At 46.5% G+C, this 26,339-nt stretch overlaps 1 protein-coding gene across 1 annotated transcript; it reads right to left on the bottom strand.

The window, feature by feature from the left end:
• Positions 1–198: 198 nt before the first annotated feature.
• Positions 199–23,626, bottom strand: SLC25A48 (solute carrier family 25 member 48). The gene is made up of 4 exons (XM_015418935.1): positions 23,380–23,626; positions 15,313–15,570; positions 6,672–6,805; positions 199–318 (listed from the first exon to the last, which is right to left on the bottom strand). The coding sequence occupies exons 1-4, from the start codon at positions 23,609–23,611 to the stop codon at positions 199–201; spliced, it is 744 nt and encodes a 247-aa protein (XP_015274421.1). The 5' UTR covers positions 23,612–23,626.
• Between the last annotated feature and the right edge of the window lie 2,713 nt (positions 23,627–26,339).

Below are 26,339 nucleotides of genomic sequence, written 5' to 3'. Positions count from 1 at the left end.
TATTTCCAAGTACAGGTTATAATTGGTTGGGTTTGCATTTAATTTCATTATTTTTGAGGTCATAATATGAAAGCTATGTTCAATTGGTTTCAGGGAGGTTTACATTCTAGTAAAAGTGCTAATGATCATTGCCTAACCTGACATCAGAAGAATTCCTTTTTAGAACCACAAAATCTTGTTATTAAGCTGACCTGGAAGTCAAGGATTTGTCTCCGCTTGGTCTCTTATGGCTTTCAGTGAAAGTTCATATCCCAGAAACATGGCAGCACACATTGGGAATCCACGCACTGCATTCACCGTGAGGCCCCTAAAAAAGATCTGTTCAGAACAAGGTAGAAAAGGTTACTCCAAAAGGGCCCATTGTTTTTGTTGGTTTTTTAAACAGAAAACAGTATTCTAAATCGAAATGGAAATGGGAATGCTGAATGAGAATCTGATGTGGAAGCGCTATAAAAAGAGCTTGTGCAGAATGCTTTTCTAGTTCCCTGCACTCCTAGACGAGCTCTTTCTCCCTGACGAAAACAATAAAATGCCACCACTTTGAGTCAAAGGACAACATTACAAGACAAATTCTTCATGTAGGCAGATGAAGAGTTAACCCACAGACACAGTCTGACATTTAAAAACAGATATGCATTACAAAAAGGAAATCTCAAATCGACAGGGCGTGTGAAAAGGTAGGAAGCAGAAAACTTTATTAAAAATGCAAAGGTAGTTGGAAGAAATGCAGAAAAGTGTTAAATAGTGGGTAAAACATGGCAGAGGTGAAGGCATAGTGATTTCAGCAAGCAACAGTTTATTGCATCTCAACAGGAATGCTTTACGTGGGGCAACTGCCCTAACTATATACACCTAAGCCACTCCCAGCCCCCATGCAACTGGTGAGTTCAAATGGCCTCCAGGCTCCAGATTGGCTGGCTGCCCTCAGGGGCCAATTTGCAGGCAGGTTTCAGGATCCTGCCTGCCTTTGTTCTGGGGCTTCAAGCTCTAACTATGTGGCCTCCTTGTCGATCTGTACATAGTTCTTTTCTGCTGAAGACAATGTGCGTAAATAGTAGGCGATGGGTGCCTCTTGGCCATCTGGAAGCTCATGACTGAGGATGGTGCCTATGCTGTACAGGGAGGCGTCATGGGCGAGGACCACTGGGAGAGACTCGTTGAAGTGGGCAAGAATGGAGTTGGACATGAACAGGGTTTTCATGGCTTGGAACACAGCATTCTGGCAGTGGCTCCAGACCCAGGGAGACTTCTTGTCCAGGAGATGGTGAAGGCTGCCTTGTGTGGCTGGAATGAGTGGTAAAAGTTCAGGAGTCAAAGAAATGCCTGGAGCTCCTGCCTTGATGTCAGAGGCGGGGCATTCATGATGGCCTTGACCTTATCGGGAGTGGAGTTTCTACTGTCTGCATCAATGAGGTACCCCAGGAACTCAAACTTTGGGACTCCCAGGAAACACTTTTTCCACTTGACACACAGGCCGGTGGATTGGAAGTGACAGAGCACCTCGTGGAGGCTGCTGGTGAACTCATCGTTGGAGGAGCCCACGATTAGTATGTCATTAAAGAACAGAATGACTCCCGGGATACACTTGAGAAGTGTCCATAAGGCCCTGGAAGATCCTGGGTGCCACACTTATGCCGAACTGGAGTCACTTGACCTTGAAGGCTCCTCGATGGGTGACGATGGTTTGGGTTTCTGCAGTGGTGTCATCCACAGCCAGCTGCTGTTAGGCCTGGGCTAGGGCAAGCTTCCCGAAGATCTTCGAGCCAGCAAGGGAGGCGAAGAGGTGGCTGATGACGGGCACCAGATAAACATGCAGCTGAAGAGCCTTATTAAGTGTGCATTTGTAGTCTGCACAGATTCGGACATCCCCATTGGGCTTAATTGGGGTGACAATCGGTGTCTCCCAGTGAGTGTGAGAGACCGGCTCCAGGATGCCCTGAGCTATGAGGTGATCCAGTTCCTCGTTGATCTTGAGTGCGAAGGGGACCTGCCTGGCCTTCCTTCGGATGGGCACGATGGATGGGTTAAGCTGCAGTGAGACCGGGGGTCCAGTGTAGCAGCTGAGGGTCCCCTCGAAGACAGGGGCAAACTCCCAGTAGATGGCATCAAAGTCCTGTTGGCTGATGTGCTGAACTCCAGTCACCTGGATACCGAGTGGGTCGAACCATGTGAGGCCAAGGAGGCTGGTGTGGTGGCCCTCTGCAATGATCAGGTCAAGGAATCCATTGAAGTTCTAGTGAACCCGGAACTTGCTGGCGCCCCAGACCGGAACGCAGTTCCCCTGGAAGTCGGTGAGCAGCAGTCAAGTTGGTTCCAGGCAGGGCCCGCCTCTGGGGCAGAGGTGCTTGAAGGTTGATGGAGAGTGCCGAGCCAGAGTCAACCTCCATTTTGCAGGGGACACCATGAATTTCCACCATCACGTGTATCTTCTCTCTGGTTGGCAGGTGGATGCTCTGGATCAGATGGACCTCGGTGGTGTAGAGCTCTTTGTGGTGGATGGACTCATGGTGGACTGCTCGGTGGTGGGGCAATGGTGCTTTGGGTGTGCCCTGGGAAATCATGCTGTGGCAGGTGTGAACGATGTGGCCACGTTTACTGCAGGTCCAGCAGGTTGCATCCCAGAACCGGCAGGACCGGTGTTCATGGGGGTCCCCACAGCTCGCGCAGGGGCCGGAGCTGGTGGCTTGTTGGACCTGCAGCACTTCCTCCTCCTCTGAGCCTTTGGAGGCATCTTCATGGTGGACAGCCTCAGCCCTGGGGTTTGTAGTTGGGCTACCGGAGGCACGGGTGGCACCCTCAGTCTTTTTGAAACCCAGGGCCTGTTTGATGGTAGCTTGGAATGTCAGTTCTTCCTTGGTGAAAAGCTTCCGCTGCATTCTCTCATCTTGAAGGCCACAGACAAACTGGTCCAGGAGCATTTCCTCTATGTCTTGGAACTCATAGCAGCAGGCAAGATGGTGGAGTGCTGCCACATATGTGGACACAGACTCCCTGGCTGCCTGATCCCATTTGTAAATGGCATGGCAGTGAGCGATGCAAAATGACTGTGGCAAAAAATGGTTCTTTAGAAGAGCCATACTGCCCTTGTATGAAGTGTCCCAGAGTTTGGCTGGTGCTGTGAGACTCTGGGTGATCTCGAAGGTTGCAGAGCCACAGATGCTGAACAGGGAGGCCCACTTGAGGCTGGCATCAGTGATTTTGTTGGCCTCAAGGAAGAACTTGAGGCAGTTGGCATAGGTGTCCCATAGTTCTGGGGACACAGGTTTGAATTCCTCAAGGCGGCCTTGAGTGGCCATGTTTCTTCCTCTGCAAAGCGGCTTGTAGAAGCTTGCAGCAGTGCTCTTCAGGGTGATAGTTTCCTGGAGGTGATTCAGCTTCTTTGGCCTCTAGCCATGTTAGAAAGATCCCACCTTCATCGCCAATGTTAAATAGTGGGTTTAACACGGCAGAGGTAAAGACATAGCGATTTCAGCAAGCAGCAGCTTATTGCATCTGAACAGGAATGCTTTACATGGGGCAACTGCCCTAACTATATACACCTAAGCCACTCCCAGCCCCCGTGCAATTGGTGAGTTCAAATGGCCTCCAGGCTCCAGATTGGCTGGCTGTCCTCAGAGGCCAATCCATGGGATGGTTTCAGGATCCTGCCTGCCTTTGTTCTGGGGCTTCAAGCTCCAACTAAGTGGCCTGCCAGGACAAGCCCAGACATGCCTCTCCATGATCCTGCTAGGTAGCCTATCAGACAAGTCCAGGCATGCCTCCAGCAACAGTTAAGCTGGAGTGGAAGATTGTTCATGTCCAGACATAACAAAGAGTAACCAAAATGATTAAGAGACCGGAGCACCTTTCTTATGAGGACAGGCTAAAGAGACCCATAGCCAGGATTTTTTGGTTTGGGGAGCATTTTTAAGGGGACACTCCATAAACTGGGGTATTCAAATCCAAGTTCAAATCCCCACTCGTGCCCCGGAAGCTTGCTGGGTGATCTTGGTCACACACTCTCAGCCTAACCTACCTCACAGGGGCCTGTGCCCCTTTACAGTAGGACTCCCCAGCCCAGCTGCAGAGCTAGTCTTCTTCCCAGAGCCCCCAGGTGGGTGCCACAGCTCCCTTACCCAGCCCTTGAGTTGGAAGGCTTGCATGCAGTGGGAGCTCAGCATGCCCCTGCCACTGTGGACCAGCACCTGGGGAGCCTCTGCCTCAACCATGTCACTCAATCCACCCCTCGCTTCTTCCTGGGAAGGGTCAGTGCACTCCGCCTCCTCTCAGGCCACAAGGCCGGCCAAGCTCTTGGCAGACAGTGATAGACCAGCAGAGAGGTCAGTCAACTACAAGCAGAGCCCCTGGCTGGGAAGGGAAGCACGCTCTCTCTCACATGCAGGCAAACATAAACCCTGCATGGAGGGCAGAGGTCTGGGAGCACACAAGTCCCAGCCTGGTCATGCCAATCAAGTGTTGCGTGGCCTGCTACCCTCCAGGCTGTTCTTCCTCTTTCCCACCACCTCCTCATTCTCCTCTACCTCTGCCTTTCATTGCTGGCCTCAGCCTCTGCAGACCAGTGCGCAGGTAGCAGCATGGGGAGGAGAGGAGAAGAGAGGAAAGCCCACCTCAGTTGCCTTCAAGGCTGAGGGAAGGGAGAAGATGACAGGCGGCGGGGGGGGGGGAGATAAGCCAAGCTCGGTGCCCCTACTTGGTGAGACAGTTTGCGGGGCTGGGAGAAAGAGGGCGGGCAGTGGCAGGAGAGAAGAGGAGGAAAACGTGCCAAAAATAAAATAAAAAATGGGTAGTCTGGTGGGCTGAACTGGATGGGAAGTCAGGGGGCCTTAGGAATAAGTCAGGGGGCCAAGCCCCCCGGGACCTCAATGTGGCTACACCTGAGTATGAGTCTTTTCAAGTTTAGAAAGAAGACCCCCAAGGGGGAATGCGATAGAGATAAATGTACAGACATGGTAGAGAAAGTGAGCAGAAACAGCTTCTTCTCTCTCTCTCTCTCTCTCTTCGCCTTAAAACTTGGAGGCACCCAATAAAACCGATGGGCAACACGTTCTGGGCTGACAAAAGGAAATCCTTCTTTACTCAACATGAATAAATTGCAGAATCCACTGTCAGTGGCTGTACTGATGACCACTAAGAGGGAATTTGACAGATTTGTGATGGTCCATTTTCAGAGGCAGGGAACATCTAAATACCAGTGCTAAATCACATGTAAATAAATAAATAAATAAAAAAGATGCAACATGAGGGGAAGGCCTTGGCCTCTGTGGCCTGTTTGTTGGTCTACAGGGAAAATCATTGGCTACTGTGTGAAATAGGATGCTGGGCTAGACGGACCACTGGTCTGATCCAGAAAGGTCTGATGTGACAAACTGAAAACAAAAACAAAAAACGCCCATACACTGAATCCAGATGCACTTGAGCTTACAACTACTTTTGTGTTTCCATCAGCACCACTGTATAGTTTAAGCTATTGGGGGGAGACAAATTTAAGCATCCAGGTGAAACAAAATCTTTAGGATTGTCTAAAAGACGCAATTTCCAGACAAAGAAAGGAGGAGCTAACATCTAGTCAAAGAAATGATCCAAATGAGGTAATTTAAATTAAGAAACTGTGATGCGAATGACTGGGCTAGCCAATTGATGGAGAAACATTAGTGGTCATTCCTACACAGAAAATGTAAAATGTTTGGAAATGTTGATGCCATGGCATGCAGCCCCTCCCCCAATTATTTATTTTTTGAGCCTTCACATCTTTATTCCCACTTAGACATCTATCTTGAAAAGGAGACTCTGCCAACATACTGTAACACACATAGAATTACAGAGTTAGGAGGGCTCTTAGAGGCCATCTAGTCCACCCCCTGTTTTTTGAGGATTGAGTAGACACGGGGGAAATCACATGAAGCTGCGGGGCAAAATGCGGCCGCGCAGCAGCTTGTGTGAAATTGACACGTACCATGGGGCAAAAGGGAGGAGTGAGCGCGGAGCAGCGCTTGTGGGAAATCACCTCTAGTGTTCTCCCAGAATTACAAGTGATCTGTGGTCTGGAGATTACAATGATAAGTTTCCCTGGAAGAAATGGCATATCTAGAGGGCTCATTGGTTAGATTTTTGTTCCTTAGTTTAAGTACCTGAACCTAGGGCTATTATCCTGATTGCTTTAATTAAAAGAATGTTCCACGGAAACAAATGTGACTTACTGCCAAATGGCTGTGTTGCAGGATAATGGAGTTCATTTCCCAACATATACTAACAGCAGAAGAAGAGCCCTTCTATATCAGCTCTAGATTTTCATCCTGTTTCAAACAATGGCCAGATGCCTGCAGGAAGCCCATAACAGGCCATGAAGTTGACAGCCTGCCTTTGTTGCTTTCTTTGTAGCACCTGGTATTAAAAATTGTAATGCCTTTGGATAAGGAAGACTCATTCAGCTATCTTCCATGAATTTCTCTAATCCTGTCTCAAAGTTATCTAAGACAGAGGCCATCGCTAGAATTTATGGCAGTGAATCCATATATTAATAAAAGTTACTTTTGATTTTTCCTTTATAAATAAAATGTATTGTGCTATTTGAAATTATAAATATACATCTGTAACTATAACAATTAGCCAGCATACAATTTATTACCAAATTAATTCCCAATATCAAAATGATATCATTTGGTACTGCTTACCTTTAGACCATCATTATGATAGCTTTGGGAGATGCAGTCAATTACTCCTTTGTATTTCTTGAAATAAACCCCATCTGCTTGAAGACGGCTCTTCACAACATCCATAGGAGTAGCAGTTCCCCAAGATATTGCTCCTAAGAAAAAGACAGGAAAAGTATTGAACAATATACCCAATAAAAAATTCCAAATGCATTCTTAATGGTATAAAACCTTTAGTGATAAAGGTATAATAACAATGATAGTTATAACTTAAGATAAAGTGAATCCTATTCAGTTCAATAGAGCTAAATTTGGTGTTATGTATTGGGACTAGAGTCGGACTTGACTGGCTTTCGAGCAAGGGAAACCTTTACCTTTACCTATTGGGACTGAAACATTCCAGGTATGTAACACCAGAGACTGCCTGAGCTTGGAGCACAAGAACAATAGTCTACCAGGACTCTGGAAGTAACCAGTCAAGTAGTAATGTTATGTAAATAGCCTATAATTGGGAGTGGGGTGTGTTTGGGTGTGGCAACTGCATGCTATTTAACAGAGCTGAGGCTCTGGAGTCTTGTCTTGCTCTTGCTGAATTCACAAATAAAGTTAAGCTGATCACTAGACTTGCGCCTGCTCATCCATGGAACCCACTATTTAACAGTGGTGATGAGGATGGGATCCTGTTGAGTGAGCCTAGCGCCCATCTGCACTGCACCATGCAACGAACTCCAGTGCCACGCGCACTGCATCGCAATCGGGACCATGGCTACCACTCCAGGACATCAGCCAGAATTTGACCCCACTCACCCAGAGCTTTGGGAAATCTAGGTAGAGTGGCTCAAGTACAATGTACTGTTATAGGTTACCGCTTTCAAGAAATCCCAGTGAAGATTGCCAGACCTCCGCTGCACACCAGGCCTCTGTCCCCTCAGCTTCTGAGGCATCAGATGAAGAAGAGACTCATCAGGTTTGCCACCCAGCTCACCACAAGTCATGACCTTCGATTGCCGCCGTAAGTCCAGCAGAGACCATTGCACCGACACCATGCGCTAGTAGCGGAGAGGCACATGAATGTAGCTCCTGCCATTTCCAAGATGCCACCTGCAGGGCCTGAGGCAAGACAGGCCACATCACCCATGCCTGCCGCTGCAAGGGAGCCTGGGGATGCACCGCCACAGATCTGCACACCACTGCCATCTACCAACATCAGGTATTGAATCTGCCATGGGACACCCCTGATAAAATTAAAGTGACAGTGCTCATAGAGGGGTACCTTGCAAGATGGACCTGGACATGGGGTCCTCCATCTCCATCATCTCAGAAGAGACTCTCCAGAGGCTCTGTCCACAAGGGGGTCCCTACATTAGACCCATTGCTTTCACCTTCCAGGACTGTCAAAAGAACAAGGTGGCCATTAAGGGCTGGGGCAAATTCCACATGAAATACAGGCAGTTTGAGGGAATTTATGACTTTATGGTGGTTGAAGGGCGGCTCACCAGCTTGCTTGGACTGTCCTGGCTTGCACCCTTTGGGTTAAAATAACAGGGGTGCGCCACATGCAGCTCTCAGACTTCAGTAATGTGTGTGATGAATTCCCTGCCATCTTTGCGGGGACCCTTGGCCAATACACAGGCCTGTATCACTCCAACTCAGCCCCGAGGTGCACCCTATCCGCCTCAAGGCCTGGAGAGTTCTATTTGCGCTCAAGCCCAGAATTGAGGTGGAGCTGGACCATTTGGTGGCACAGGAAGTTGTAGAGCTGGTTCCCCACACAACCTGGGAAACTCCCATCGTAACCCCAATTAAGCCAAATGGGGATGTCCGTATCTGCATGGACTACAAATGTTTGATCAACAAGGCGCTGAGGGACCATGCTTACCCAGTGCCTGTGGTCAGCCATGTCCTAGCGACATTGGCAGGGGCCAACGTCTTCAGTAAACTGGCAACAGGCCACTGCTTTCCAGGCTGTGAAGGAGCTACTCGCCTCAAATGATGTCATTGCTCACTTCGACGAGATGTTGCCGGTCATCGTGGCATGCGTTGCTTCTCCCTATGGTGTTGGTGCAGTCCTGGACCATCGGCTGCCGGATAGGAGAGAGGTGCCAGTGGCCTACTACTCCAGGACCCTGTCATCAGCCGAGCGGAACTACCCCCAGATCAACAAAGAGGCCCTTGCAATTGTGGTGGGAGTGAAAAAGTTCCACAATCACCATCACAACTGACCACAAGCCCCTGGTTGGTCTCCTTGCCCCTGACTGCCAGACGCCACAGATGCTGTTCCTGCACTGTTCTTACTGGCAGGATACCAGTATGCTCTCCTCCACCACCTGGGAAAGGTGATGGGACACGCTGACGCTCTCAGCTACCTGCTGCTACCCTCATGTGACCCGGACCCTGCTCCAGCCCACCAGATCATGCTCCTTGAGGACCTTCCCGACTGCCCTCTCCAGGTATCCAATTTGTCCCACCACACCGCCAGGGACCATGTCCTCTCCCAGAGTTTTGGACTGGGTGGGTAGGAGATGGCCCATGGATCAGGTGGGCCCAGAATTCACAGCATTTGCATCCCGCTACAACAAGGTCTCAGTGTACAAGGGGTGCCTCCTATGGGGTAGAACGGTAGTGATTCCCCATCACTGTGTAAACAGGTTTTGGTAGCCCTGCACGAGACCCACCCGGGAATCGTGAGGATGAAAGCGCTGGCCAGGAGCTACATGTGGTGGCCTGGAATGGACAGCAAAATTGAGGCCTGGGTACAGTGTTGCCAGGCCTGCCAGGAGATGTGCCCCGAACCTCTGAGGGCTTCCATTCACCAGTGGTAGTCTACCCACACGCCATGGGCACAGGTGCATTTGTACTTTTCCAGCCCGTTCCAGGGGCAGTTGTTCTTTCTCCTGGTAGACTCCTACACCAAGTGGCTGGAAGTCGTGCCAGTCACTTCTACCTCATCCTGTGCAGCAATCCAGGCCCTGAGACAGATTTTTAGTACACATGGTCTACCAGATATGGTCATGATAGATAACGGCACCACCTTCACCTTGGGAGAGTTCAAGGAGTTCTTGGACCAGAACCTCATCAGGCACATGCGGTCTGCTCCTTTCCACCCGGCTACCAATGGACAAGCCAAGCAGATGGTGCGGACAACCAAGGACACGCTAAAGCGGCTCACCCAAGGGGACGACTGGCTGTCTTCTTGTTTGGCCATCAGGTGACCCTGAGTGTGTCCACCGGCCACAGCCCCGCTGTTGTGTACCAAGTATGACCGTGCAAAGGGCCCTAGCTTCGCTCATAGAGACAACAGCCTAAACGGATCCTAGCATGCACCTATCAGAGGGCTAGGATCCGAATAAGGACCTATGGGACTCGGGTGCACTGTAAATGGCGTATCATGGGTGTGGGTGGGTGTTTTGGTGTGGTTTGCTATGGGGATAAAAGCTGGCTTTGGGCCAGAAAAAGCATCTCAGGTTTTCCATGTAACCAATAAAGTATGAGCTGTAATCACTCTACTACGCATCAGTCTCAGCACTTTATACTGGCGATGAGGATGGGATCCAAATGATTGAACTGAACGTCCATGCCGACACAAGCATCGCACCGCGCCACGACCTCCAGAGTACCGCACCCAGCACTGCTGACTCCAGGTCCAGCACTGCATCGCACCCTGCTTCTCCGGTCACCATGCCTCGCACCGCTCCCAGGAACCCTCCGCCACGTGGAGCCCGCATAATGGCTGCCGCTCAAGGGAACAGTCTGGAATTCGATGCCACCCATCCTGAGCAGTGGGAAACCTGTATCGAACGCCTGGAATACTATGTTGACTTCCATAACATCACAGACAAGGGTAAGAAGAAATCCCTAATGCTATGCACCTGTGGAATCGACATGCTCTACTAAAAGACTTGATTGCCCTGAAGAGAGAGGCGACCTTCGCGGAGCTGGAGAAGGTGCTCACAGATCACTTTGCGCCTAAACCAACAAAAATAGCCGAGCACATCAACTTCTTTGCGCGACTCCAGGGCCCCAATGAAACCGCAACCAACTTCCTGGTGGGCCTTCACTGAGCAGCCACCTGATGCGAGTTCCCCAACCTCAGCGACACCCTAATGAACCAGTTCATCATGGGACTCTGGGAACCCAAATCAAAGAAAATCATACACATCAGAAAATAGTGTAGAAACTAATCCTATTGTATACCTGAAGTGACTATGATGCCTGCATCAGGACACTACATGGTTGGTACCAATCAGATTTCCTGGGAGCTGATGGGCTATGATTTAGACTCGTTTTCTAAAATTTGTATTTCCAATAAATAAATAAATAAACCATTGTCTCTAACCCTGTAAAGTGGATTTGACCACTAATAAATTAAGGAATATTATTTCATTTGCTTGGTGCAAACCAGGATTATTAAGAACATGATGAAAACAGGAGCCCTCACTTTCAATTCTTATATTAAAAACCTTCCCACAAGCCTTTCCTGTGACTATTATGACAAATTAATTAGCCACAAAAATTACTATCATCAATGAAAAGTAGAGTAACCACTCTACACAGTCCCTCTGAAAGAAGAAGGTTTGTTAAATGAGTGTAGTGCAAGCATAGATTAAACTTGTCCAGGGACTATGATGCCTGCATCAGGACACTACATGGTTGGTACCAATCAGATTTCCTGGGAGCTGATGGGCTATGATTTAGACTCGTTTTCTAAAATTTGTATTTCCAATAAATAAATAAATAAACCATTGTCTCTAACCCTGTAAAGTGGATTTGACCACTAATAAATTAAGGAATATTATTTCATTTGCTTGGTGCAAACCAGGATTATTAAGAACATGATGAAAACAGGAGCCCTCACTTTCAATTCTTATATTAAAAACCTTCCCACAAGCCTTTCCTGTGACTATTATGACAAATTAATTAGCCACAAAAATTACTATCATCAATGAAAAGTAGAGTAACCACTCTACACAGTCCCTCTGAAAGAAGAAGGTTTGTTAAATGATATGAATGCAAGCATAGTCAAAACTTGTCCAGGGGGTCATTATGCTATGTTGAGAAATCCCAGAAGCATACAGATGGCCTTAGGAAACTTCATGAACGTCAAAGGGCTTCTGTTCTGAGAGAAGAATAGCTCACACATGCTTCCCAAAGACACGTAGATAAGGAACACTGCAGGCTGACAGCATAGGTAATTCCTGAGGTTGCCAACCTCCATGTGGGGCCTGGAGATCTCCCAGAATTACCACAGATCTCCAGACTACAGAGATCAATTCCCCTGGAGAAAGTGACTTCTTTAGAGGGTGGACTCCACGGCAATATACTCCTCTGAGGTCCCTCCCCTCCCCTCCCAAACCTCACCCTCCCCAGGCTCCACACCCCGAATCTCCAGGAGTTTCCCATCCTGGATCCGGCAACCCTACAGGTGAGCCCAGCCATCAAGTCATAAATTCAACACACATATAATTAAGGAATTAATCATTTAGAAGACACAAGAGGGGGACCCGTGATATTCGCGGGGGGGGGAGAGAAGAGCTCCGTCTCCTCCATCCCCCCTCCGCTCGATCTCCCCGAGGCGGAGGCGCTGGGGGCAGCGGCGAGGCCGGTCTCCCCCCGCTGTCCGGCTCCGTGGCGGAGGCGGCTGCAGCGGCGAATCCGGACCTCCCCCCTGCCCCCCGGCCGGCTCCAAGGCGGCGGCGGTGAGGCCGCCTGCCCGCCTGGATCCCCCCCTCCTCGATCTCCCCGAGGCAGCCCTCCCTGCCCGCTTGCCTGCCCGCCTCCATCCCTTCTCCACTCGATCTCCCCGAGGCGGAGGTGGCGGCAGCGGCGAGGCCGGTCTTACCCCCTCCCTCGACCAGCTCCGAGGCGGGGGAGGCGCCGGGGCAGCGGCGAGGCCGGTCACCCCCCCCCGCCGGCCGGGTCTGTGGCGGAGGTGGCGGCAGCGGCCAAGCCGGACCTCCCCTCGCCCTCCCGGCCGCCTCCGAGGCGGCGGCGCGGCAAGGTTGGCTACAGAGCGTTCGTGCGCACGCGCACGAACGCTCTTTCACTTTTGGGGGGATTTAAACATCCCCCCGATATTTTTTTTTAGTTTTTAGATTTTTGTGCACCCCTGGGGACTGCCCCAAGAGTGCACAAACCTCCCCCTTCCCCCCAAGTGCCCCCGGAGCGCGGATTTAGCGATCCGCACTCCGGGGGCAACTTGACTATTAGATATATAGATTCTAGTAATCATTTACCCATTTTATAAACTGAGAATACTGAATCAGAGACTAGTCCTACACAGACTCTGCCGTAGAAGTACATGCTGAGCTGGTAACTCAAAGATACGAGTGAAACCACAGTAAGTCAAGTTATCCTAGGGTTATCAACCTCCTGGAGATTTCCTGGAATTGCAGCTAATCTCCAGATGACAGAGATCAGTTCTCCTGGACAAAATGGATGGAGAATAGACCATATGGCATTATGTCCCACTGAGATCTTTCCCCTCCCCAAATCCTGCCCTCCTCATGCTCCACCCTCTGAAATCTCTAGAAATTTCTCAAATTGGAGTTGACAGCCCTAAATTATTCATATGTATATGGTCAAGAAAAACATGTTGACAACAGGGTGCAACCCAGACTAAGTTCTCCCCTCTGCCATCTCAGACACACAACCTGCCTGGTTAGGGTTGCTGTGAGGAACTGCCCTTAACAACAGGTTTCCTAGTGCTGCAGTTTCAGAGATAAGGGAGGTGAAGAGTTAATGGAAAGCTTGAATGACAGGTTGCCCCCCCCACTCTCTGACTGGCCAGCACCAGCTGAAGAGAACTATAAGATTAGCTGAGTACTGAGGGCCTCATCTTTTTGGAGTCTTTCAGCCAGTTGATCTTTCAGAAGTCAGACGGTCAGTCAGTTGGCTTCTGACAAAGTCAGTTTGAATCAGTGAGTCTGACAAAGTTAGACAGGTTCACCTCTGGAGTGAAGGGAAATGACTCTTTGCCTTAACTGGTTCCTATTAATTCTGAGGAAGAATTCAGTATCAGAACTGAATGACTAAGAATCAGCCTAAAATGAACTCCATTTTACACAGACACCAGAACTGGGATTGAGATTTTGGTGAGGGTGATGGGGTAGTATGCTGAAACTCCCATTCAGGCCAAAAGAAAGGGGTTATATCTTCTGAGAAGAAGACTAATTCCTGCCCAGTTACACTGGGTATTTTGCTCTGAGGAAATCCCTGGTCTGCCATGAAGGGAATTGGATTTAGATACCTCGGGAATGGGATATTGAAATAAACTGTGATTTCCAAAAGGGGAAAAGTTTAGGTACACAATGAGCTCCTGGAACAAGCTCCCGGATGACATCAGGGCCCTGTGGGACCTTTTACAGATCCGCAGGGCCTGCAAGATGGAGCTCTTCCACCAGGCCTTCGATTAAGGAGCCACACAATTGAGGCCCTGACCCCAATATTTACACCACCACCATCATCATCAACATCAATATTACTATCAATATTAACACCATTATAAATAGCCATATATAACCGCTAATTGTTTGTATTGTTGGATACTGCTCATGTCTGCCATCACATATGAATAATCCTAGTTCTAGCACCAGTACTTTGTATGTTTTATATTTTTTTGTTTTATGTATATATTATTATGATTTTAGTTAAATATGTTTTAGTTGTGCAATATCCTATGTAAGCTGCCCTGAGCCTGCTTTGGCAGGGAGGGCAGGGTAGAAATTAAATAAATAAATAAATACAAATAAAGAGACAGTCTCCAGGAAACCTGAAGAGTCATAGGAAACTATATGAAGAAACATTGTAACTGTAACTAAAATACTCAAACGCCTCTCACTGTTAAGATCCAAGAATATATGAAAATAAGCTTCAACAACATTATTTTGATTGTTAAAAGAAGTACAATCTGTATTAACAATAATCTTCACCTCAGCATTTCCAACTCTTGATTACACCCATTCGATCCCTGCCTGATAAATAAAATTGTTATATCTGTTTGAATGTTATACCGTCTCAAGTGCCATTTGAAAGGGAAAAACAAGAGGGCTCCTTCCTATCCTATCAAGTTCCTGGGCTGGGCTAAAGGACAAATTATATCTTTGTGATGGGGTGGAACAGACTGACTTTTAAAAAACAATAACTAAATCCATGTAACTTGGGACTGCTCAGTCACAGTTGAAAACCAATTTCTGGTGGGAAATCCTGCCTGATAGTGGGGAAGTGCCAGGGGTCCATCATAGTTGCCAACATCTAGGTGGTCGCCTGAGATCTCGGATTACAACTGATCTCACTTCATCTGGAGAAAATGGCCTCTTGGCAAGGTAGACTCTATGGCATTGAAGTGCCCCATTGAAGTGCCTCCCCTCCCCAAATCCTGCTCTCCTCAGGCTCCACCTCCCAAATATCCAGGTATTTCTCAATCTGGAGCTATCCCTGGTGCTGCCTGCTGTTCTGACTAGGACTTTTCTGGCACTGGCTCAGCTGTATGAGAAATTCCAGTTTTCCATTCCTTTGCCACCACCTGCTTTTCAAGCTCAACAGGCTGACCAGTTGCCTCAGGATGGACACAGCTGATAGTAGTGATGAGGAGAACTGAAGCAAGGACAACCAGCCTCCCCTCTCCCCTATTAATCACAATGACAGAGAAAAGAAATATTCACACCTGCAATACCACCAGCTATCCACACAGAAAAGGGGCTAGGAGACAGGCATCCATCAGGGGTGATCCATCCACAGAGTAATACGTAAGGGATAAAGTAGAGGCAATATCCAGGAATGTCCCTCAGAATCATAGCACTAGAACCTCGATACAGTCCAGCTAAGCCATCTTGCCGAAGAATTGTGGCAACACAATGAACGGGGCCTCTGTAAGCAGTCTGTATGGAAATGCCAGTGACCCTGTGTTTCAGATTTAGGTTGGCTGCAGAAGGAAATACAAATGACATTAGTAAAATGCCTTAGACTTCCTCAGAATTATTGCTGTTGTTGTTGTTATTATGATTATTATTATACATTTGTATACTATCTCTCCATAAACATGTGCCTGAATTAGGGTTGTCAGCCTCCAGGAGATCTCCTGGGATTACAACTGATCTCCATGTGACACAGATCAGTTCCTTGGGAGAAAATGACTGCTTTGGAAGGTGGACTCTATGGTATTATGCCCTGCTAAAGCCCCTCCCCTCCCCAACCATGCCCTCCTCGGAATCCACCCCCCAGATGTCCAGGAATTTTGCAACCCAAGTATGAAATGGTTAACAATATACAGTTTAGTAATAAAGCCATCCCAAAAACAATATCTAACAATAAAATCTAAAAAAAAAAATACAAAAGCAAACCAAATTAACAAGGATTTTGTCTTCTAAACTGCTTCACAAATTATGCAGCAGTAAACACCAGCACTTTCATCTGCAATAGTACCTGTGTACTTCTGGTGGGAAGGTAACAGCGTTCCGTGTGCCTTGGTGTTTAGTCATGCCGGCCACATGACCATGGAAACGTTTTCGGACAGCACTGGTTCTTTGGCTTTGAAACGGAGATGAGCACTGCAACCCTAGAGTCGGATTCGACTGGCTTTCGAGCAAGGGAACCTTTACCTTTACTTACTTCTGGTCCAGTTCCGCATTCTGGTGCTTACTTTTAAGCCCTTACAGTTTACGAGACTCATACCTAATGGACCACATCTTTTGATACACTCACATGCACCAACAATGGGCTGCTGTGTTTCTTTAAACTGTTTTACAAATATTGTATGTATTTACAACTATTGTATGTAAACTATTTTACAACTATTGTATGTGTTATTGTATGTACTGTATGTACTTCCAAAGATTCAACAAGTAGAGCAATGGCAACAATCCAAGCTAGTAATGAGGAGAGTAAAGATATTTGGTTTATCAGAGTGTGGCCAATATACAGCGGGGGCGGGGGTGGTATTGGGGTATTTTATTTCATTTATTTTATTCATTTGTTGTTGTTTTTCAGTTGCACAGTCGAGTCCGAGTCTTCATGACCCCATGGACCACATCCTGTCTTCCGTTGTTATGTATTTTATTTATACCTTCCATTTAATATCCCGCTCTAATCCCATAGTTGGGGTCTCTGAGGGGCTTACAAGTTTTTCTGGTGCTAATCACCATTTTTGTCCCTGACTAAGGCCACAATGTATGTAAGGGGATGGGATAGCCTACCAGCACCCCCTCTGTGGTGACATATGATGTTTCTTCCTTGTCGGGTCGGCACGGGGCAGAACGGCGCTGCCAGAGACCGGGTGAGCTTGGAGCTGAAGAACAACAAACCAACAGGATTCTGGCAGGTGTAATGTTATATAAATCCAGGTGTAATGTTATGTAAATAGCCTATCCTTGGGATTGGGGTGTGTTTGGGGTGTGGCAGTCGCATGGAATATAACTGAGCTGAGGCGCTGGTCTGCAGTCTTGTTCTGGCTGAAATCACTGAATAAAGTAGAGCCGATCACTAGACTAGGAGTCTGTTCATCCATGGAACCCACTATTTAACATCTGTCATGCTCTGAAGTTTGCTTAATTTTATGTTTGTTCCATCGATAACATTGTCTAACCATCTCATCCTTTGTCGTCCCCTTCTTCTTTTACCTTCAGTCTTTCCCAGCATCAGGGTCTTCTCCAGGGAGTGCTCCCTTCTCATTTGGCGGCCAAAGTATTTGAGCTTCAGCTTCAGTATCTGGCCTTCCAGGGAACAGTCAGGGTTGATTTCTTTTAGGATTGACTGATACCATCTCCGTGCAGTCCAAGGGACTCTCAAGAGTCTTCTCCAGCACCATAATTCAAAAGAGTCTATTCTTCAACGCCTGGCCTTCCTTATGATCCAACTCTTGCAGCCATACATTGCTACTGGGAATACCATCACTTTGACTATATGGACTTTTGTTGGCAGGGTGATGTCTTTACTTTTTATTATGTAGTCTGGGTTTGCCATTGCTTTCCTCCCATGGAGCAGGCATCTTTTAATTTCATGGCTGCAGTCACCGTCTGCAGTGATCTTGGATCCAAGGAATGTGAAGTCTGTCACTGTTTCCATGACTTCCCCTTCTATGTGCTAAGGAGTGATGGGGCCAGATGCCATGATCTTAGTTTTTTTGATGCTGAGTTTCAAGACAACTTTTGCGCTCTCCTTTTTCACTCTGAGCAAGAGGCTCTTTAGGTCCTCTTCACTTTCTGCCATTACAGCGATATTGTCTGCATATCTGAGGTTGTTGATGTTTCCCCCAGCAATCCTAATTCTGCCTTGTGCCGGAATTCATTTACCCCCTGCCTTTCTCCCCAATGTTGAACCAAAGTGATGTACATAATTCTCCTCTTCTCCATTTTATTCTCACAACAACCCAGTGAGGTAGGTTAGCATGAGCAAGCTTCCATGGCATGTGGGGATTCAAGCAAGCCTGGGTCACTCAGATCCTAATCCAGACAGATCTAAGAATGCCAAGATGCCAGCTCAGCACTTGCAGCCAGTGGGATGTTTAGCAGGGCAGGGGCATGCAAATATGCATTGTTCTGATGCTGCAATGTCACTTCCACTGGAAGTGATATTCAGCACTATACTCTAGAGCATCACCCAGATGCAAGTCCTAGAGCATCACCCTGAAACAACGATGTCACTTCCAAGGTTGCACAAGAAGTGGTATTGTGGTGTTAACGTAATCCCACACATTTGCTCCCACGTTTTCCCTCTGCTGCACTACTGAGTGGCATCGAGCAAGCAACTTGGGGTGCTGACAGGAGGTCTCCTGGTAGCCCTGTTATAAGATCTTGAACAACTTTGGCTTATTTAAGCCTGACTAGTAATAAAGGGCAAAGGGAGACAACCCAGAAATGGCAGGGAGTAGAAGAGAAGGGTGACATATTACATTCTCCTTTATCAGAGGCTTAGGAGGAGAGATTTGGCAGTTGCTGTAGGCCCAGCTGGGATAGGAAAGCAATGAAGATTAGTCTGACAGCTCATGGCAGAAGCAACTTTACCTGATCCTAGAGTCATGATCAGTTCTAGGTATCTGGTCATGTGTCTATGGTACAACATTGAGGGAATAACTAGATAACACAATGTCCCTACAGCCATTTTACCTCAGGATTTTCTGTTGCTTTAAAAATGTTGTGTGGGACTGATCCTACTCAGGACGGTGGACGGTGGTGCGGGGGAAAGAGGGGCTCCTGTGGGGCTCAAAAAATGAGAGGGAAAATTCCATAATGCTGAATGATTACATAATGTAATTTAAAATCCACATTTAAAGAGTGCTTTTTGAAAGAATTTTTTTTTACCATTTATGCTATTTAGGTTTCTTTAGCTATGCTAATATTAAGGTCTCTCATTGCTTATCAGTTCTCTTACTATAACTAATAAAATAATGCTACAGCAAGTTTTTTTCATGATTATGTATTTGAATTCTCTGACATTCACAGTATTGAGCAGTTCTCCACTGATATAACATGCATCAGTTCTTACAGTATTGCTTCTATTCTCTGTATCCCCCCACTGCATAATTTGAGGTCAAGACGTGTGTGCATGAACAGTGTTTGTATATTCATGTAGCATGGTGTTTATTCAACACAGATACATCTTTTAAGCTGGTTTGGCTTTTACTAATTTAGAATTCTGGTTCAGTTCATTCCTGGAACCTTGGGAACACATAGTATAGTAAAATATTTACCTCCTTCAGGTCTGTATTACCTCCCGGAGCAGATTCAGCCTATGTTCTAACTAAATCAACAGTTCATTTCTCACTCATATTGCAGTTAACTCTATTGAAATTGAAAGAGGACTAGTGTTTACCTATTTTTACATGGACAACATTTAACTGTCTTAATTTTTGCCATCTCTCCTCTCTGCAAATAGAACAGATTTTAATACACAACCCTAGAAATATCATGGGTTACAGTTATGTTTGTTTTTTGCCTTCATATTACTCCATGAAATTTTGTACCTCAGGCTATCTGGAATTTATTAGATACTAGGAGTAAGGCCCGTTGTGGGAAGAAATACAATGAGCTGTAGAAGGAAGCTCCAGGTGAGTGTCCCAGCTGTGGCTGGCGGGCTGGCAGAGGGAAGGGGAAAATAGAGGGAGGCAAGCCATGTTTATTTCCTTCTGCTTAGCTATAAGGCAGGGCTATCTCAAGTCATTTTGGTGCCCCAAGTGGATAGTATGGGAGGACAGCCTCATGGTAACAGGTATGGTTCCCTCCACCCCTGACTTATGTTTTTGGAGGGGGGTTATGCAGTGGCAATTAAGAAAAGCACCTTCTCCTATGCCATGTATTCTGGGTTCCAAGGGTCTGGAAAGCGGTTCCATAGCCAGTTACAGGGTTGCCAAATCTGGGTTGAGAAATACATGTAGATTTGAGGGGTAGAGCCTGGGGAGGGCAGGGTTTGGGGTGCGGAGGGACCTCAGCAGGGTATAATTCCATAGAGTCCATTGCCCAAAGCAGCCATTTCCAGGAGAACTGTTCTTGGAGATCTCCTTGGAGGCTGGCAATATTAAGGGGAAGGCCAGACCTGTAGATCTGAGGGGCAGAGCCTGGGGAGGGCAGGGTTTGGGGTGTGGAGGGACTTCAGCAGGGTATAATGCCATAGAGTCCACTGTCCAAAGCAGCCATTGTAATAGCTGGGAAATTTTCTGTTGGGGAAATGATGTGCTGTGGCTGAGGAACACAGTGATTTCTGGGAGATCGGCAACTCCAGTGACCATTTAAGAGAAGATTGGGATATGTATTTTGGCAACTCCAGTGACTGTTTAAGGGAAAATTGAGATATGTATTTTACCTCAGGACACATTCAATGACTCCCAACAGCAACTGCAAACTGTTTAGAATGTTAGAGGCAAAGGCCAATTCATGCCGCATATGCAAATGACCTCTGTGTTCTGACTGGCTATTGGGGGGAGAGGAACAGCAAACTGTTTAGAATATTGGAGGCGAGACTCAGGCAATGCAGCCAGTAGATAGGGACAGCTTCTGAGTGACAGATCATGGAGACAACTGATTTGGGAGCGTGTGGAATGTTCAGGAGAGTCCATGACCAAAACAGAATTATTATATAGAGAGATACTCAGATCCAAGATGCTATGCTAAGAGGCACACTAGTAGAAATGGAACTGATGCTGGTGGGTGGTACAGTCAGTCACCCAACTGGAAGGGGAAATTTCTCTCTTAGCTGGAATTCTTCTTTAAAGATAACACTTGAAGTGTTGAGGTATTCTGCTGGTTCCTAGATAGGTAGCAGCAGTGGTCAGGCTGCCTTTTTCAGCTTTGACTGATTCCTCAACTGCACCCTCTGTTGGATAATGTCACCACTGTCATCCATGCTTTGGCAACTTTTAAATGAGAGTACTCTAACGTGCTGTATGTGGAGCTGCCCCTAAACATTACTTGAGCACTGCAGCTACTGAGGAATGATGCATCTAGAATTCTGTGTGGTATGAGAAAGTATGAACATGTTATACCAATACTGAAGTCACTCCTTTTCACTTTGGTGGCAAGGTTTAAGGTGTTGGCATTGGACCTTGAAGCCTTAAATGGCCTGGCACCCAGTCTACATCAGAGTGTGTCTTCTTCCCTATAGAAGCCCCTTCACTCATAGAGATAATCTGGAGAGGACTTGCTGAAGGTTCTGTCTTGTGAATAAACCATGCTAGGCTCCATATGTCGCAGAGCTTTTTCCATAGTTGCCTTGGAACACTGAAATTCTTTGTCTCAGGAATTTGTCTGTCTCCATCACTACAGGCATTCTGCCAAGGTGATAAAATTGTTTTTGACTTTCATTGCTGCTATTGTTTTGTACTGTTTTTAACTGAACAGCAGAACTTAAAAAATATTTACTATTTAATTATTGTTATATTTTTGTTTAAATGGCTTTATTATTGTAAAGTTTAAAATTCTTGGAAAAATGGGTAACAAATCTGACAAATAAATTAATTGATGTAATTTTGACCTTTCTTGATTTTTTTTAAAATTCTCTCCAGTGGTCCTGAACAGCAGCCAAGAGTTTATGTTTAAGCAAATTATGGGGTTTATGCAGTTGTTTTAGAATGTTTCAGTATTCCTACAACAGCAGTCAAAAATCTAGCAACCCTATATGAAACCCATCCATCTACATTGTTCAGTAGCCTAGACGTCTCAGCAGCTGGAGAAGCAGAATCCTTACTAAGTAGGGGGGAAATCAGCTCCTGTCTAAGTTTTAAAAATTCAGGGCAGCTGAAAAGTTCATGGTCAGTGGATTCATTGTGATTAAGTTCTCAATTACATGTTCACTCTGACTATGAAACACCAGCATATCTACCTGTCAAGATTGCATATAGTAGAGCATTAAGCTGTGCCAACATAAAGGCACATCTATATTTAGGATACATTCACTCTCCCCATCAGTTCCTTTAAATCCCTAGGCACATTAGCTTACCATTCACCAATTATCCCAGTTGTTCTTATGATTGTCTAATTTAATAAGACTGAGCAAACGTAGCTCTGGATCTAATTGCAGGGTCTTTAACTTTAATTAAATGCCCTCCTCCATGCCCTAGTTTTGTAAGAGACTTCACCCACTTCAGCTCCCAGTATACTACGAAGGAAATTAATTAGCGGTCGATCAATACCTTCAGTAACAGCTTCTATCCATGCACCAGCTGCATATAACAAATGGCCAACTACCTTAGAGTTAAACACTCTGAGCACCAAAGGTACATACTTGGCCCCCTGAAGTATAAAATAATCTAGTGATTGCTTTCCCAGTTGTGTTCACAGTTCTTATTACCAACGTCACATGAGTTCTCCATGTAAGATCAGCAAAGAAGAAGAAGAGGAGGAGGAGGAGGAGGAGGAGGAGGAGGAGGAGTCTCAGAGGGGCTTACAAACTCCTTTCCCTTCCCCTCCCCACAGCAGACACCCCGTGAGGTAGGTGGGGCTGAGAGAGCTCTGACAGAAACTGCTCTTTTTCAAGAAAAGTTGTGCCAGAACTATGGCTTGCCCAAGGTCATCCAGCAGGTGCAAGTGGAGGAGTGGGGAATCAAACCCGATTCTCCCAGATAAGATAGAGCACTTAACCACTACACCAATACCCCAAGTATTTAAACTGTGACCTGTTGCATAGGCAGACCAGCCATGGTCCATTTATAATTCCTTACTTCCTGTTTTCTACTAAAAAAATAACAACCTTAGATATTAATTACCAAACCTTCCCTACAGCAGTAATTAGAAAATAGACAAGTTTATGCAGACCCACTATGAATCTAGACAGCAAGACAGTGTCACCTGCATAGAGGAGAACTGGCAATTTCACTGATGTGAGAAAACGCAAGTGGTAATCCTCTTGTAACGAAAAAGAATTAAGATCATTAATATATACATTAAATAACATTAAATAACAGAGGGGCCAAAATGCATCCTTGCTAAACGCCTTTATCTAGCGAAACAGCATATGTCAGTACTCCTGAAGGGCCATACCTAACTTGGGCTGTTGGACAGTCATAACACTGACAAGAAATAAAAGATTTTTTTCATAGATAGTTTTCCCAATCTTGCCCATATATTTTTAAAAAACCTAAGTGGGATATCTAGAACTAATGTACATTTATGCAGTAATTCTGCACACAGTTATACATATGTTATAGTTCACATCTTATTGCACAACTATTGTAGCACCATTGTGTACGTTAGAAGCACAAAGAATCTGGAAAAATAATTTTAAAACACTTTGACTCTTTACTTACCTTCAAGAAAAGTTTGGGTCTGCATCTGTAGCCGTATCTTTACTAGATCAACTGGACCACCAATTCCTACTGACACAGCCCCTGCTGCCATGCTTGCTAGTGCTAAGTCCATAAGAGCTGGAGGACTGTTAGAATTCCCATAGCGATGTTGGCTAATGAACCTCTGGGTATTGCTGAAGACACCAAATACCACTGAGTTGTAGACAGCAATGCTAACCAATGGGAATGACATTCCCTTGAAGAATCCAGCAGCCTACAAATAAAATTAAACAGAGGTAAATTAGAATAGACTCGATTGCTCTGGAGAAATAATTGAAACCTAGAGTAGAACACTGGCATACATTCAGACAGACAGCTTTACATTTCCCTTTTAAATAAACTCTTGCCCAATACAGGCCGTATCAGATGTCCCGTCGAGGTCCCGTCAAGGTTCCGTGTTTAGGGGGGAGGTGCCGATCACACGACCACCCTGCAGCGCGGCAAAGAAGCGGTGCGATCACACCAGCAATCGCTAGGCGCTGCTTCCGTGGCAAACGGGATGGATTAATTTTTTAAACTGAAGTTTGTGCATACGCATGACTGAGCAATCGTATCTGCACATCCGAAGGCGGGTGGTGGGCTTACCGGAGAGGGCGACAGACGTTTCCGGACCCCAACAGAGCTTCGAGGCATACCCAATGGAGGGGGAGGTGGGCCCCCTCATCACAGCTGCTCTAACCGCTTGCGCAACAGTGGCCATAGCGACCCTCCAGAGGCGGCAAGCCTGGCTGCAGTGGGAGGGGGCCTCTTTGTGCGCATGCACTGTTGGGCGCTTGTGCGCATCCTGTGGAGACTTGAAACACCCCCTGTTTGCGACGGGACATGGGCGGGCACCGGATGCCACGGGATTCCACCGGAAATGCGATCAGGCACCCGCCCTTGCCCCGCGGTTTCCAGAAACTAGTACCTCCGATGTACTAGTTTTTTACCCCGCATCTTCGGCGGGAAGCCTCGGGTTCAGCACGGGAGCTCTACGCTTCCCAGATGTGGTGGTGTGATCGTGTCCGGAAAATCCGCCTATCTTCCATCTTTGTAGCGTGGCTAATGTTCCATGTGACCGCAGCCATAATACATTAACTGATTCTTTAGCAAACTGGTTTTTCAGTCGTTTGTTAATAGAATGGGTAAATGTATAGCTCAATTAAATTGCCATTTTCCCTAAATCTTTGATTATCAGACGTTTTCCCAGATATATATGCTATATATAGAAGTTACTATTCCCTATAGATAAATTCACCCTGATATTCTAATCCCTTTCTATTGAGGAGCATGATGCTGACTATCCCATAAGGATGCTTCTGTGCTTTTCCTATTTTCCTTTTTCCTGTTTGGTTACTGGTTTCTTCTGATGTGCTACACAAGTAAGGATATCAGGCACAAGGATACCTATAACTTATATTTTGCATTTTACATGCTATGTATCTGTATTGCTCTATAAGTAATGTAAAATGAAAATCTGTCAGAACCTGGCCATGTAGGGTTGCCAGATCCAGGTTGGGAAACTCCTGAAGATTTGGGGGTGGAGCCTGAGGAAGACAAGGACTTCAGTGGGGTACAGTGCCATAGAGTCCACCCTCCAAAGCATCCATTTTCTCCAGGAGAACTGATCTCTGCAGTCTTTGGAGATGAGCTGTAATTCCATTGGATCCCCAGGTCTCACCTTGTCAGGACCCACAGCTAAGCAATGAAGTACATGCTTCCAAGAAGGTTTTACTTTTATTGAAAAGCCATAGATGCGATAACATGAACACTGTTAGGAATGGTGGGTTACCTGTGCGCATAATAGGATATAGGGCATTCGTATGCACACCCCCCATAGCCATAACCAATTAGGAGGCCTCCTGCACACGGGATACTGTTGGACTCCCTAACGGTCGCGAAGATGGGAACGGAGAAGCTCCCACGGACGACAGACACCACATTCTCCACCAGTACAACATCAAAGATAAGCGTTACAGCTCTGAAGCAATTAAGCGCATGGGAAGGAATGCAAAGCAATTAGAAAACATCTGCACTCTCATGGCAGCGTAGCTGACACACCTAGAGGCTGGCACCCCTAGTCAGAACCAATTTCTCATACAGATTAGCTAATTTCTCTGTTTTTAATCATTATGATTCCCCTTTAATAATTTTAATTTCTGAGTTTTATTCTGTTTGCACTCTCTGTATAATGCATTGCACTAGGGTTGCCAGCCTCCAGGTGGGACCTGGAGATCTCCGTCTTTTACAACTGATCTCCAGCTGAGAGAGATCAGCTCCCCTGGAGAAAAAGGCTGCTTTGAAGGGTGGACTCTATGGCATTGTAACCATGATGAGGTCCCTCCCCTCCCCAAACCTCACCCTCTCCTGGATCCACCCCCAAAGTCTCCAGGTATTTTCCAACCCAGACCTGGCAACCCTACATTGCACCAAATTTAAAAGATCTTCACGGCTGGCATGAGGATCATTGTTCTAAGTAGCATTTTAAGATTATTGGATATGGATTGGATAGCTGCATTATCCTGAGTCAGACAGACCATGGTTCTGTTGTCTACTGTGACTGGCAGAAACCCTCTGAAGTCTCAGGTCTTTCACAACACTTACTACCTGAGTTTTTAACTGGAGATGTTGGAGAAGAAACCTGAGCTCCTCTGCATGCCAAGTGGATGTCTTCCGCTGAGGCCTCTGTATGGAAGCACGTAAGAGTACTGTTTCCCAAAACAGTTTGCTTTAGCCATTGTTCAACTCCAAGTTAGCTGCTCAAAGAATGAGAAGCTGAAGAGCAGTCTTTCTACACTAGGACCTTTCTACACAGGTTATTTGCCCTAGATTCTGATGCAGTAGGGAAGTAGAGTTTCCCTATAGCATTGTGATGGATTTGTGCACCTCATGTGGATTCCCCAGTTTTTCTCCTTATCCTTTCCAAACTTGCTTTGCTGTGA

The sequence above is a fragment of the Gekko japonicus genome, unplaced genomic scaffold (genome assembly GCF_001447785.1).
Source record: "Gekko japonicus isolate JY-2015 unplaced genomic scaffold, Gekko_japonicus_V1.1 scaffold2583, whole genome shotgun sequence".
Lineage (NCBI taxonomy): Eukaryota > Metazoa > Chordata > Lepidosauria > Squamata > Gekkonidae > Gekko > Gekko japonicus.
The sequence above is the reverse complement of the archived record's forward strand: the minus strand, read 5'-3'. Positions and strand labels throughout refer to the sequence as shown.

What these genes read in the sequence shown, in the direction of transcription:
- SLC25A48 (XM_015418935.1), bottom strand. Translation starts at nt 23,611, where the DNA reads ATGTCATTCCCATTGGTTAGCATTGCTGTCTACAACTCAGTGGTATTT. An exon ending in GACCCAAACTTTTCTTGAAG is followed by an intron (nt 15,571 to 23,379) that starts GTAAGTAAAGAG and finishes TTCCTTCTGCAG; the next exon opens with CCAACCTAAATCTGAAACAC. An exon ending in ATCATAATGATGGTCTAAAG is followed by an intron (nt 319 to 6,671) that starts GTAAGCAGTACC and finishes TGTTCTGAACAG; the next exon opens with ATCTTTTTTAGGGGCCTCAC.